This window comes from Aquarana catesbeiana, linkage group LG07, assembly GCF_042186555.1.
Source record: "Aquarana catesbeiana isolate 2022-GZ linkage group LG07, ASM4218655v1, whole genome shotgun sequence".
Lineage (NCBI taxonomy): Eukaryota > Metazoa > Chordata > Amphibia > Anura > Ranidae > Aquarana > Aquarana catesbeiana.
The window spans coordinates 218,958,936-218,972,798 of record NC_133330.1 but is presented as its reverse complement, the minus strand read 5'-3'; the positions used below and the strand labels follow the sequence as shown (position 1 = coordinate 218,972,798).

Here is a 13,863-nt window from a genome sequence, read left to right as displayed (position 1 = left end):
ATCATTTATTCTGGAGCCTGCAGCGGTTTTATGGACTTATCCTTTTCAACCAGATACCACGTCCCTCTGCAGCCTAGAGCAAAAGGACTTTCAGTACATCTGGCCGATGGTTCAGGTCTTAAGTCAGGGCCAGTCACACAAGAAACTGTACCACTACTTACCACCATTGCTGGTAAACACCAAGAACTACTGTGCCTAGATATCATCGACTGTTTCCCATCATTCTTGGCATGCCTTGGCTGAGGGCTCACAACCCACAAATCGATTGGATCTCAGGGAAGATCAACTTCCTCTCTCCTTATTGCCACCAACACTGCCTACTGGAGACTGCTGATGTTCCATCTCCCTTATTATGCATAGAAGCAGATGCTGGGACCCGTCAAGCCGGTCCCGAGGTCTACCACAGTTTCCTGGATGTCTTCAGAAAAAAAAAAGGGTGCAGATACTCTTCCTCCTCACAGGCCATATGATTGTCCGGTCAAACTCCTCCCCAGAGCAGAGATTCCTTTCGGAAGAATCTTTCCCTTAACGGAACTGGAGTTAGGGACCCTAAAGACTTATATAGATGACAACCTTGGAAAAGGGCTTCATTCGGCTTTCCACCTCCCCAGCAGGAGCAGGAATTTTCTTTGTGGAAAAGAAAGACCACTCTCTACGCCCCTGCGTAGAGTATCGGGAACTTAATAAGATCACGATAAAGAATCGGTATACCCTTCCTTTGGTACCTGAACTGTTTCAAAGACTGGGAACCGCAGCAATATTTACTAAACTGGACCTTCGTGGAGCTTACAATCTAGTCCGTATCCGGATTGGGGATGAATGGAAGACTGCCTTTCGCACCCGGTTCTGGCATTTTGAATATTTAGTTATGCCCTTGGTCTTTGCAACACCCCTGCCACATTCCAGCACTTTGTGAATGATATTTTCAGAGACTATCTTGACTTGTTCGTCATTGTATACTTGGATGATATCCTGATCTTCTCTCCCTCCTTGGCCAACCACCGTTAACATGTCAAGAATGTACTAACACGACTTCGATGTCACGGCCTGTATGCAAAGCCAGAGAAGTGCATGTTTGAACAACAGAGCATTCAGTTCCTGAGACTGATCATTTCTGTGGAGGGTATCACAATGGACCCTCAAAAGGTTCTGCCATTCTGGACTGGCCAGCCCCTACTGATAAAAAAGGAATCCAACGCTTTGTGGGCTTCGCAAATTTTTACCAGAAGTTTATAAGAGGATTTTCTACCATCATTTCCCCCATCACGAAGTTCACTAAGCAGGGCACTCGATTCCACTGGTCTTCCGGAGCTCAGGCGGCCTTTGTAGCCTTGAAAGATCTGTTTACCTCTGCATCAGTCCTGAAACACCCTGATCCAGGTCTACCATACATCTTGGAGGAGGACGCTTCGGAGATAGCAGTCAGGGCAGTACTCTCCCAAAGACAGGAACCCAAAGCTCTTTTGCACCCAGTTGCATTCTTTTCTCGCAAACTATCTGAAGCCGAGAGAAATGATGATGTAGGTGACCGAGAGCTATTAGCAACCAAGGCCGCACTTGAAGAGTGGCGATACCTGTTGGAGGGAGCGGCACATCTGATTCTTGTTTATACAGACAAGAACCTAGAGTATTGGAAAGCTGCCAAGAGGTTGAGACCACGTCAGGCCCGGTGGGCACTCTTCTTTACCCGATTCTCGTTCTATATCACCTACAGGCCTGGGTCGAAAAATACCAAGCCCGATGCTCTTTCTCAGATGTTCAGTGAATCTGAAGTCTCCTCACCTCCAGACACCATCCTATCCTCAGGAAACTTTCTCTTGCTCCAAGGGGATTTACTATCCCAGATCAAACAAACCTCCATAGGGGTCCCCTCCCCGCCTGACGACACTCTACAAACAAAAGATGATTTAGTGTGGTACGGAGACAAAATTTTCATACCTCAGGAGGTATGAGTTTCTGTTCTCAAGTCCTGCCATGACCATGAGTTGGCAGGTCACTTTGATGTGCACAAGACCTCTGAACTTCTCCAGCGCATGTTTTGGTGGCCACAGTTGTCGAAGGTCTGCAGGAATTACGTGGAATCTTGAACCGTCTGTATACAGAACAAGGGCAGCAAGTCTAAGGCATGGGGTCTACTGAAACCACTACCTGTCCCAGAGAGACCATGGAGGATGATCTCCATGGATTTTATTGTTGAATTGCCACCTTCAGAAAACCATACTACCATCTTTGTGGTAGTGGATAGACTTTCCAAAATGGCTCACTTCCTGCCAATGAGGGGTATTCCTGCTGCCGAAACTGCAAGGATCTTCATTAAAGAAATTGTGAGACTCCATGGTATCCCTGCAAATATTTTGGACCGAGGGGAACAGTTCACTTCCAAGTTCTGGAGGGCACTATGTGGATCCCTGAAAATCGACCTCTCCTTCTCCTCTGCCTATCATCCTCAGACTAATGGCCAGACGGAAAGAAAAAATCAAACGCTGGAGCAATACTTGCGTTTTTTTTCCTCATTTTCCCAGGATGATTGGGCACCCCTCTTAACTCTAGCTGAATTCGCATACAACTCTGTCCACTCTGCCACAAAGCAATCTCCATTTTTTGCGAATTACGGTTTTTACCCCTTGTTCCTGTCCAACAACATTCTGGAATGCTCAGTACCAGCCGCTCAAGAGACTAAATTTTTTCAACACAAACAATAAACTAATTCAGGAGACAATGACAAGGACCCAGGAATAAGGAGGTGTTTGACAAAAGAAGAAGGGGGGAGCTTAATTTAGAACCCGGAGATCAAGTTTGGCTGTCCACCCTGAATTTAAAACTGGCATGTCCTTCTAAGAAATTGGGCCCTAAATTTGTGGGTCCCTTCCCAGTAAATAGGAAGTTCAACAATGTGGCCTACGAATTAAAACTACCAGAATCATTCCAGATTCACCCAGTTTTCCATGTAGCCTTACTCAAACCCACAGTTCCGGATCCCTTCACCGAAATGCCGGTCCTCCTGAACCAGTACTCATCAATGGGGAGGTTGAACTCGAGGTGAAATCCATCCTAGACTGCAGGAGGAGACGTAACCAAGTCCAGTATCTGGTGATATGGAAAGGGTATGGTCCTGAGGAGAACTCTTAGTAACAGGAGCCCAACATCCATGTAAAAAGATTGATCCTGGCCTTGAAAAAATCTCACCCAAGTAAGATGGCTCAATTGGGCATCTGGAGGCTGCCCCTTGGAGGGGGGCAATGTCAAGAAAGACGTTCCAGCAATCAAAGGCAGAAGAATAACTGTGCGCAGTGTTCTCATTAAAGAGCCGTCCAGGGAGCGTGCATACGCGATAACGCGAATGACGGCGCACGTACGTGCACGGGCGCGCACCTTGTGACAGCACTTGGCACCAAGAAGCATTATTTAAAGGAGACCGTCACCTTGCTGTCCGGTCTACAGCGTTTCCTGAGACCCCTGCTACTTGTTGAACTACCTACCCGATTCCCGTTTACCCGGTTTGTTCCCGACTACCCCTGCCTGCTGGCAGTCTCTGATCCCGGCTTGTCCTGACGTCTTTTCTGCCTCTTCCTTGGTCCGTTTGCTGCCCGCCTATTACCAACCCGGCCTGCATCCTGACTACTCTTCGCCTTCTGCTTGGTACCTGATCTGCCCGCCACTGTTGACCCGGCCTGCCTGACCTCACTTGTTCCTGCTGTGCTACAGAACACCTCCCTGCAGCCTGCTGTCTCCAGTTGTTCCTGCTGTGCTACAGCACACCTCCCTGCAGCCTGCTGTCTCCAGTTCCTGCTGTGCTACAAAACACCTCCCTGCAGGCTGCTGTCTCCAGTTGTTCCTGCTGTACTACAGAACACCTCCCTGCTGTATCCAAGCTACCGGTTCCTGCCCGTTTCCTGCCGGGCCGCTGCTCCCACAAGCTTCCTTGCAGTCACATCGGAGGTCCGGACTAGCCCTGCACCAGCTACCTGTCAGACACTTGTGCCCCTTTGCACTCCTGAGCCCGTCAGCTCTACCAGGGGTTCTCGAGCCAGAGGTATACGAGAAGCCGCTCCCTGCATTCTGGGCTCAACCACCAGGTACGTGACAAGATCTAAGCATGGAAAGAACCACCATTAGTGGACGCAGCTGTGATCAGACTAGCTAGGCACGTTACACTGCCAATGGATGATGCAGTCCCCTTTAAGGATGTGTCAGAAAGGAATATAGACATAGAACTAAAGAAAGTATATACGGTAGCAGGAAGTGCCTGTAGGCCAGCACTGGCACTAACATCAGTAGCCAAAACCATAACAGCATGGGCAGAGAATCTGGAGGCAGAACTGACGACAGATGCAGGAAACACGTTAGTAACAAAGGTACTAGGTGAAATTAAGATGGCAAGTGACTTCGTTGACGAAGCTGCGATCGATATGCTGCGGCGTGCAGCCAGAATAATGTTGTCGTCAGTAATGGCGAGGAGAGCGTTATGGCTCAAACCATGGACAGCAGACGGGTCATCGAAAACCAATTGGTGCCGTATTCCTTTTGATGGCAAAGCCTTAATCGGTAGCAAACTAGAAGCTGCTATCTCGAAAGTGACGGGGGGGTAAGTCAGGGTTGATCCCGCAAGACCTGAAAACCAGACAACAGCGACAACAAGAAGACAATTTACAAATAAACCAAGAGACATAAGGTCATTTGGAGCAAACAAACGTCAGAAGAGGTTGGAGAAACCCGCAAACGTCAGTGACACGAGTGAACAAAGCTAAACAGAGCATGACGCAGAAACCTTTTTGAGGATCCTTCCGCCCAAACTGGACCGGTTGGTACCAGACTACACCACTATGTGCAGGTTTGGGCGGAGCATATCCAAGACCCTTGGGTCATGAAGATAATTCAGGAGGGCCATCGTTTGGAATTTCTGAATCCTCCAGAACTACCCCGGTTTACCCGCACAAAACTTCCCCGATGCCAACACAAAACACGAATAGTTCTCGAATATGTTCAATCACTATTACAGAAAACAGCGATAGAACCGATACCTAATTGAGAAGGATATCAAGGATTCGATTCTCCTCTTTTCTTAATCAAGAAAAAAACAGGCGATCTAAGGCCAGTATTAGGCCTCCGAGAATTGAACCAGTACATAAGGGTGCAGAAATTCCGAATGGAATCACCACAATCACCCGTACAAGCCACCAGCCAGGGGGAGTGGATGTTGTCCTTGGACTTTAAGGACACATATCTACATGTTACGGTCCATCAACAATGCCACAAATATTTGCGATAATGGAATACTACTTTCAGTTTGTATGCTTACCATTTGGCCTATCAACATCCCCGAGAACATTTTCCAAGGTACTACTCCCAGCCATAGCCAGGTTACGCAAGCAAGGCCTGTGAGTGTTCCATTACTTGTATGACGTCCTACTAGTAGCCCGAACACCCCAAGCCTTAATAGAAAATTGAGAGATCCTAGTCAGAAGCTTGTTAAGTCTAGGTTGGATTATCAATTGGCAGAATACTATGTCAGCCAATACCCACACAAAGAATGTTTTTTTTGGGGGCCATTCTGGACACCGAGAAGAACACACACACCCCCGAGAAGGTAACAGCGTTAATCTCACGACTAGAGAGAACTCAATCATACATCTCGGCATCTCACTGCCTCAGACTACTAGGATCATTAACAGCCACAATCCCAATGATAAAATGGGTCCATTGGCAGATGAGGACGTTTCAAGTTGGATCCTTAAAACAGTGGAAGCGCCGATTCACTCATCAGCGGATCAGATTGTCACCAATAATAAAACATTCCCTCAATTGGTGGTGGAAGCCGACCAATTTAGTGAACTATCACCAACTCAATCCACCAGTGCCAATAATAGACACGCCAAATGCATCGGCGATGGGCTGGGGAGCACACTGCAACGGCACCTAGCCCAGGGCCGATGAGAAAACAAGAAGAAACACGGAGTCAAGCACTCTGGAAGTCTCACCAATCATGAATTGGGCACAAGAAAACTTAACAAATCTAACAGCCGCATACATTCTGGCCCCACAGAACTATTTAGTGAATACACTGAGCCAGAAAATGTTCGACAGCGAGTGTGCACTAGACCAGATGGTCTTTCAATGGATCTGCGATCAGTGGGGTCAACCAGACTTCGACTTAATGGCATCTCTGACCAAGAGCAAATGCAGACGATTACTGGCAAGGGCGAAGTTTCCGCAGGCGGAAGCAGTGGCCGCACTCAACTCCAAATGGATCTGCACATTGGCATACGTATTTCCACCAATAGCGATAATTCCCAGGCTACTGAACAGGATACGCAACTATCCAGGAACAGTGATAGCAGTCATACCTCTGTGGCCACACAGACCTTGGTTCCCATTACTCCAGGCCTTGGCAATGGAATCCCCGATCCAGAAACCAAGCCTTCTCCAACAAGGTCAAGTGTGGCACTGGAACCCTACCAAGCTTCATCTGGCAGCCTGGAGGCTGAAAGGCAGAGACTAGGAAACGCAGGCTGTTTTTCCTTTGTCATCAAAACCTTCTTAAAAGCAAAGGCGGTAACGACTAACAAAACTAACTCTAGAATAGGGGAAAGACTTGATGCCTTTTCAAAATCCAAAGGATTCGATCCTCTGGCGCCTCAAGAGGCGCAGGTGTTTGAGTTCTTACAGGCAGGCCTGGAAATGGGCCTACAAACCAATACGTTGAGGGTGCATATATCGGCCCTGACAGGAGTAAGATGGGCTACCCACCAGTTAGTACAACAATTCTTGAAGGCCTGTGACAGACTCCGACCTCAGGCAAGATCGTTTGTGCCCCCATGGGCTCTACAAGTAGTGCTGGAGATGTTATCCCAGTCGCCTTCCTTAGGGACTCAAACAACTTCACTATGGGACATTTCAAAAAGTTTTTCTCACTGCCATTACATCGGGCAGAGGGGTGTCGGACATCCAATCTTTAGGGTACAAACCCCCTTACTGTTGTCACCTACCCGACAGAGTGGTATTAAGAAAATTACCACAACACCGATCGAAAGTAAATAAGTAATTTCACAGAAAACAGGACATTGTCCTCCCAACAATGCAGAAAGATGCATCCAATCAAACACATGAGTTAGATGTAGGGGTCATTCTGAAAACATACATACAGAAGACGGCCTCTTTCAGAAGGGCTGAAAACCTGTTCATTATTCCGAAAGGGAAAAGAAAAGAGCTAGCAGTGTCCACAAGGACTCTGGCAGTGTGGCTGGTCAGGACCATCAAGAGAGCTTATGAAAAAAGGGGCCTGGAGCCTACAACGAATGTAAGAGCACATTCGACAAGAAGCCTGGTGGTATCATGGGCAGAATTCAAGGGGGTGTCCCCAGAAATTATTTGCAGAGCCACGACATGGTCAACATATGACACATTCCTGACTCATTATAAAGTAGATCCAGCAGCATTAACGACTAGGGTTGTCCCGATACCACTTTTTTAGGACCGAGTACAAGTACCGATACTTTTTTTCAAGTACTCGCCGATGCCGATTACCGATACTTTTTTTTTAATGTCACGTGACAGTTTTTTTTTTGCTATTTTTTTTTGGGGGGGGGGGGGTGAACGTTGTATGTGTGTGTGGTTTTTTTTTGTTTTCTTTTACAATTTTTATTTTTTACAATAATATTTTTTTATTATTTATTGTTTTTTTTTTTTTTTTTTTTTTTTAAATCAGCCCTGTTGGGGGGCTTTGGTGAGATATCAGGGGTCTTAACAGACCTCTGATATCTCCCCCTTGAAACAGAGAAAGAGACAGAGGATAGAGATTCCCCAGTCCCTTTCTCTGCAGCGTCAGCTGCACTGAGAATGAATGAAGAGAAGACAGCGGCTTCTCTCCATTCAAAAACTGACACATCGTAATCACAGGAGATTACAATGTTTCAGTTATGTGAATGGACAGAGTCAGCTGACTCTATCCATACACAAAGGAAGGAGGGGGAGGACGGAGGGAACAGATGAGAGAGGAATGCAGGGGACAGATAAGGATAGAGGAACAGAGGGGGAGAGATAAGGAGAGAGGAACGGAGGGGGAGTACGGAGGGGACAGATAAGGATAGAGGAATGCAGGGGACAGCGGAGAGGCACAGAGGAACAGAGGGGACATGGAGGAGGATGCAGTGACAGTCAGCGGTGAGCGATCACCGCTGTATGTCACTAAAGCTGGTGAAAGCCGCTGGGGGAGAATCCTGTAACTCCCCCACGCGCCGATCACAGCTGTCCTCCAGGTATCGGGGGAAGCATCGGGAGCATTTGCCCGAGTACAAGTACTTGGGCAAATGCTCGGTATCGGTGCCGATACCGATACTAGTATCGGTATCGGGACAACCCTATTAACGACCATAGAGTTTGGTCGTTCTGTACTAAGCGGAGTAGATAACTAATAAATTTTCTTTTGCTTCAGCATACCCTCCCTTGTGTTTCTTTTAGGGCGTGGTACATCCCATACGTGTATGCGGTCATGCTTTGTGTCAGGAAAACAGAAAATTCTACACTTACCTGATGGTAATTTTCCTTTCCTGATGCAAAGCATGACAGCATACATGTATGGGATATGCTCCACCTCTCGCCCAAACCCATGCGTGTATGCTGTCATGCTTTGCATCAGGAAAGGAAACATACCGTCAGGTAAGTATAATATTTTCAGTTTTTTGAGCCATAAGCTTTTATGGGAGTATAGTTTTGCTAAGAAAAAAAAAGCTAAAAAAGGCTACAGCTAAAAAAAAAAAGCCAAAAAACTATGCAAAAATGCAGAAAAACTCTCTACAGCTAACGTTTTATAATGTCCAGTGTGCATGGGGGGTTAACTCTTGAAAAAGCTTAAAAACACAGAAAAACCTGCCTATTCAGCGTTTAGCAGCGTTTTTGAGCCATAAGCTTTTGAGGGAGGATAATTTTGTAAAAAAAAAAAAAACTAAAAACACTACTGCAAAAATGCTGAAAAACTCATTCTACAGCTACAGCTTTTTAACAGATAAAGCTACTGGCTTTTTTATAACGTCCAGTGTGCACGAGGCCTAAGGCACAGTAAGCCAATGTAATAATGGTATACAACTGAGACAGAACCACAATAACTACAGACTACTGCAGTAGGGTAATTACTGTAAGTAATCAGATCACCATAGGCCATTGAAAACATTGCTGACAAAAGTCACTTAAACCCCAGAAAAGAGTTAGGGGTAATGGTCACGCATAACAAGATCATCGCAGGTCGCAGCAAATATAAAAAAGAACATTACCAACAAGGTTTATTCAAAAACTTACTACAGGTGCAGAGGGCTTTAATGACCATGACTATGGGTCACCGTACAAACAGAAAAACAGTGTGACAACACCAACAAAAGGGACTCACAGACCAATGCACAGCAGGAAAAGTTATTATTATTATTATTATTATTATTATTATCTAGATCACCACTGGCCGCTGTACCACAGAGGGGAATACCAACCCAAGGTCAGGACTCTGAGCTTGCAGCTGGTGGTGTCTTGAAAGCCAGCAAGGTCCCATGGACAGGCAGCTTTAGCCCTCAGAGGGGTACTCACAACAGCCCTAATGGGGTGAGAAGGGTTAATGCAATGTGTGGCAGGCACCCTTTGCAACTGGAGCCCATGTAGCATACTCAGATTGCAGTGCTGTTTACTGACAGGAGCTTAAGGAACTTCACTCAATCAACATGTACTATTTTTAATCCTTATGCTGCCAGCATTAGTAAATAAATAGAAAAGTATATCATATTTACTTGGTGTTTTTTGCATTTCTTCAGTTAGTTGCTGGTTCATAAGCCTAGGCGATATATATAATACATCAGGGGGAGGGGTTTCTCGGCTAAGAATACCCTCCTGCCTGCATACCTAAGCTAAGGACAGATGGATTCCAGGAAGCAAATGTTAAGTGAATCATCTGCCGTTACTCAAGATAAAAAATAAAATAATCAATGATCAAAATAAAGCATGGAGACATGACATAGATGGATGGGGGCGTTTGTCTTGAATATTAAAATGAATTAAATAGCATTTTTAGTCTGTGGTGCTCAGATGCAATGTAGCTCGGCTTTAATGCTGAGCCAGTCCTTTGCATGCCAGGGCTGGAATGTAAACAGTGTGCATATAACATGGTAAACACAGGAAACCAAGACCAATGGAAACCTATGACTGCCTGGGGAAGGCAGTAGAAGTTACTATCTAGAAAAAAACGGCACAAAGTAAATTTAAAAAAAGTGTACCTGAACCAGTGCTCCTGCTCATAGCTCCAACACAAATTTAAAGGGTCTCCAGCCAGTGCTGCTTTAGACTCCAGGGGATTGGAGAACAACAAACTGGGCCCAGGGAAGGGATGTAGCCCAGATTCTCCACAGCAAATTTTCTTGCAGGAGCAGGATGTTAAGGGCAAGTCCCATCCTGGTTTCATCCTACTTGATGGGCATACCCCTTAAGTGGTCATCTCGAAACAGGCTCCGCTACCGGCAGACCATAGCCTTGTATCCGTATAGCACCGCGCAGCTAACTCAACATGAGGCACCACGTGCCAAAGTGAGAGCCCATGTAGAATCTAGTGACTGAAGCAACATTACAGGCCGGCTCTACATCTTTTCCTGGCAGGTTCCAGGTACAGTACCCAAAAGGTCAGCCGAGGAGTCAACCAATCCAAAACCTGCAGAAAGGAGCCACAGCACTAAGGAGAGATAAAAAAAAAAAAATCTACACCCATTACCTAGGGCAGAAAACAGAGGCTTGCCAGGAGTTTCCTTTTTGCCAGCATCCAATCACCTGAAGGTAGCTGCATATAACCCAGTATTAATAACCAAAGCCCTTGTGTCCTGTACTCTTAAAACTAACAACAAAAATATTTTATTTCCAATGTAGAGTTTCAATAAAAGTGTACCTAAAGGCAAAACCTTATTTTTTTCCATTTTGAATACAGTAAGGTAGGGTTATAACCCCATTCATTTTTGCCATCTGTGTCTCATTGGGGAGATTTCTCTTTACTTCCTGTCATATAACTAACCAAAACGGGAAACAAGAGGAAACTCCTCCAAAGTGCAGGAATATCGACGTGTCACCAGAACTAGTGTCATCATTGGAAGATTGCCCCCTCTATTAGTGTTCTGAAATCAACCCAAAATTTTCTTTTACTTTCACTTTTAATGATAACAGTAACCAGTACAAATAGGGTAAATCTCCACAACGAGGGCAAAGACTGCAATAAAACAATGACAATGAAACTAATCCCCCTCCACTGTTTCCAATTAAAAAAAAAAAAAAAAAAACACCACAGGCAGAAGAAGGTTTTGCCTTTAGTTACTTTAATTCTTCCAATTTTTTCCAGTGAATCAACCCCCCCTCCCAGATGGTCTGATACATACCAATCAATATTATTGTGCCATCAGCTTTAGACTGAACTGTTACCACATCTGGCATATCATGAACCATCTCCATGGTTGATCTATAGTCTAGAGACTTGACTGGAAGAGGCGAACCAATTAACATGCGGTAATCATGTTCAAGCTCTTGGATGGTCAGCCCTCCTTTGGAGGCAATCAGCAAAGAGCGTAGATCTTTTTTCAGCCGTTCTAAGATCCGGTCTTTGTCCATTTCTGTTCAATGAAGAAAATAAGAGTAGCAGTTATTAATATTCTACTTACAAGAAATCGACTACTTGTGCTTCCATGTAGTCATATGTAAGAAAGAATCAGTACAGACAAAAGCATAAAAATTCCTGACCACAATGAGTGTCATAGCCAGTATGTTAATACGATCGAGGAGAGCTCAAAGTTAAACTAGTTAAATCTGCTTTTCCGGTTGTACCTACAGGTAAGCCTATAAAAAGTTACAATATTCAGATTTGTAGTGGAAGGTGATGTCACTGGTGCATGGACACTGCGCTCTGAATGGGCGGCACACTAGAGTGCTGTACAGCGTTCATAGCTCCCATTCACAGTGACAGCATCGCAGCCTAGCCATTCAAATGTCCAGAGCATTCGAACCCTGCAGCAAGACCAGTTGAAGATAGAAGCCCTGTCAGCAGTGACAGCGTGCCGCAGGAGAAATCCGCTTTATAGATATAGATTGTTTTAATTCCTCAACTATTTTTCTTAATTTAATTATGAATATATAAAAAAATGGTTTGTCATTTTTGTAGCACTGCCTTAAAAAGAACACATACAATTTAAAGCGGAGTTCCGCCGAAAAAAAAAAGTCAGCAGCTACAAATACTGCAGCTGCTGACTTAATATTAGGACACTTACCTTGTCCAGAGCGCCCGCGATGTCCTCACCCGAAACCAATCTGTCGCTCGACTCCCGGGTGCAGGCGCCGGCATCATCAGTAAGAGAATCAAAAAGTGAAGCCTTGCGGCTTCACAACCTGGTTCCCTACTGAGCAAGTATGAGTCGCACTGCACGTCCTCACTGGTCCCTGCTGTCTTCTGGGACCTGTGTGTCTCCCAGAAGATGGGGGGGGGCATTGCATAGATCGCCGGAATCTGCGGCGATCTATCGCTGGAAGTGGGAGCAAATACCCGTATTAGACAGGTATCTGGTCCCCCCCCCCCCCCGAAAGGTGCCAAATGTGACACCGGAGGGGGGGGGGGGGGGACCGGAAAAGCGGAAGTTCCACTTTTGGGTGGAACTCTGCTTTAAAGCAGGGGTAGGCAATCTTAAAGGTGGTGGAGATCTACCTGAACAGCATGAGAAGTCAAAGATCACCGGGCACAGCGTCACCTCTTCACACCTGATTTAAATGACTAATTGCCGTACTACTGTGTCGTAATCGCGTACATTGGGTTTAATCATGGGTTTAAAGCAGGTGGCGAGGAGGCAACATATCACCTCTTCACCAACTGTCAAGTACACTCGAATCACTTTTTTTTTTAAAAGAGGAGCAGCAGTGCCTGATGCACTTTTGAATGAGCCCTTAGTTGCATTCAGCAGTGGCACCCTTAGGGCTTGTTCACACGTAAAGTTGGGGGGTTGGTAAAACCCTGCTGTTGAGTCGCGGATTAAGTGTGAAAGCAGCCCAATACCATTATGCCCAGTGTATTGCTTCACACTGACCTGAAGATCTCTTCTTTCACGCTGCTGGCACCACCCTGGAGACCACTAGTGGGGATAAGAGGTGGAGTGCAGTTGGTATCACTCTGCATTGGACAGGAGCCAGCACTACAGAGGAGGCATCGGCTTATGTGGCTCTTGATCCCTACTACAGCTCCAACTTTACAAGTATTCCTTCTGCATTGCACTCTGATCGACTGGAATGGTGGGTCAGCAAGCCCAGACTGCAACCTACCAGTCACCTGTCAGTAGATCGCGATCTACAGGTTGCTGACCCCTAAGTTAAAAGTATGCCTTTATTTCACTAATAAATGTGCCATGCTTTGCACCAGAAATAAAAGTTTAAAAAGAGTACACTTTTGTAAAAACAAAAAGCAAACAAAAAAAAAAAACCTAAAACTCTAAGAATCTTACAGGACAGCTTCACGAGAGAGAGGCCCCTCTCACCTAGACAGAAAACACATAATTCACATTACTATAAAAAGAACTCTTCCCTAATGGTCCCTTAGTATTAGGAAATAAATGAAGTTACATAAGTCATATTTAAATAGTTAAAGCACAATAGAATGGTGAGAAGGTCTGGCTCGCAGTCTCTGCTCTAACTCATCCCAAAGGTGTTCTATCAGGTTGAGGTCAGGACTCTGTGCAGGCCAGTCAAGTTTCTCCACCCCATGGAGGAACCTCGTCCAACATCAGTGTCTGACCTCACAAATGCGCTTCTGGAAGAATGGTCAAACATCCCCATAGACACATTCCTAAACAGTGTGGACAGCCTTCCCAGAAGAGT

The 13,863-nt window shown here is 45.6% G+C and overlaps 1 protein-coding gene across 1 annotated transcript in view; it reads right to left on the bottom strand.

Moving 5' to 3' along the window:
• The window catches only part of TDRD5 (tudor domain containing 5), a 436,549-nt gene extending 424,930 nt beyond the window's left edge, over window positions 1-11,619 (bottom strand). The window contains exon 1 of the mRNA XM_073593060.1: window positions 11,391-11,619. Within this exon, the coding sequence (XP_073449161.1) occupies window positions 11,391-11,619 (229 nt within the window). The remainder of the gene's footprint in view (window positions 1-11,390) is intronic.
• Between the last annotated feature and the right edge of the window lie 2,244 nt (window positions 11,620-13,863).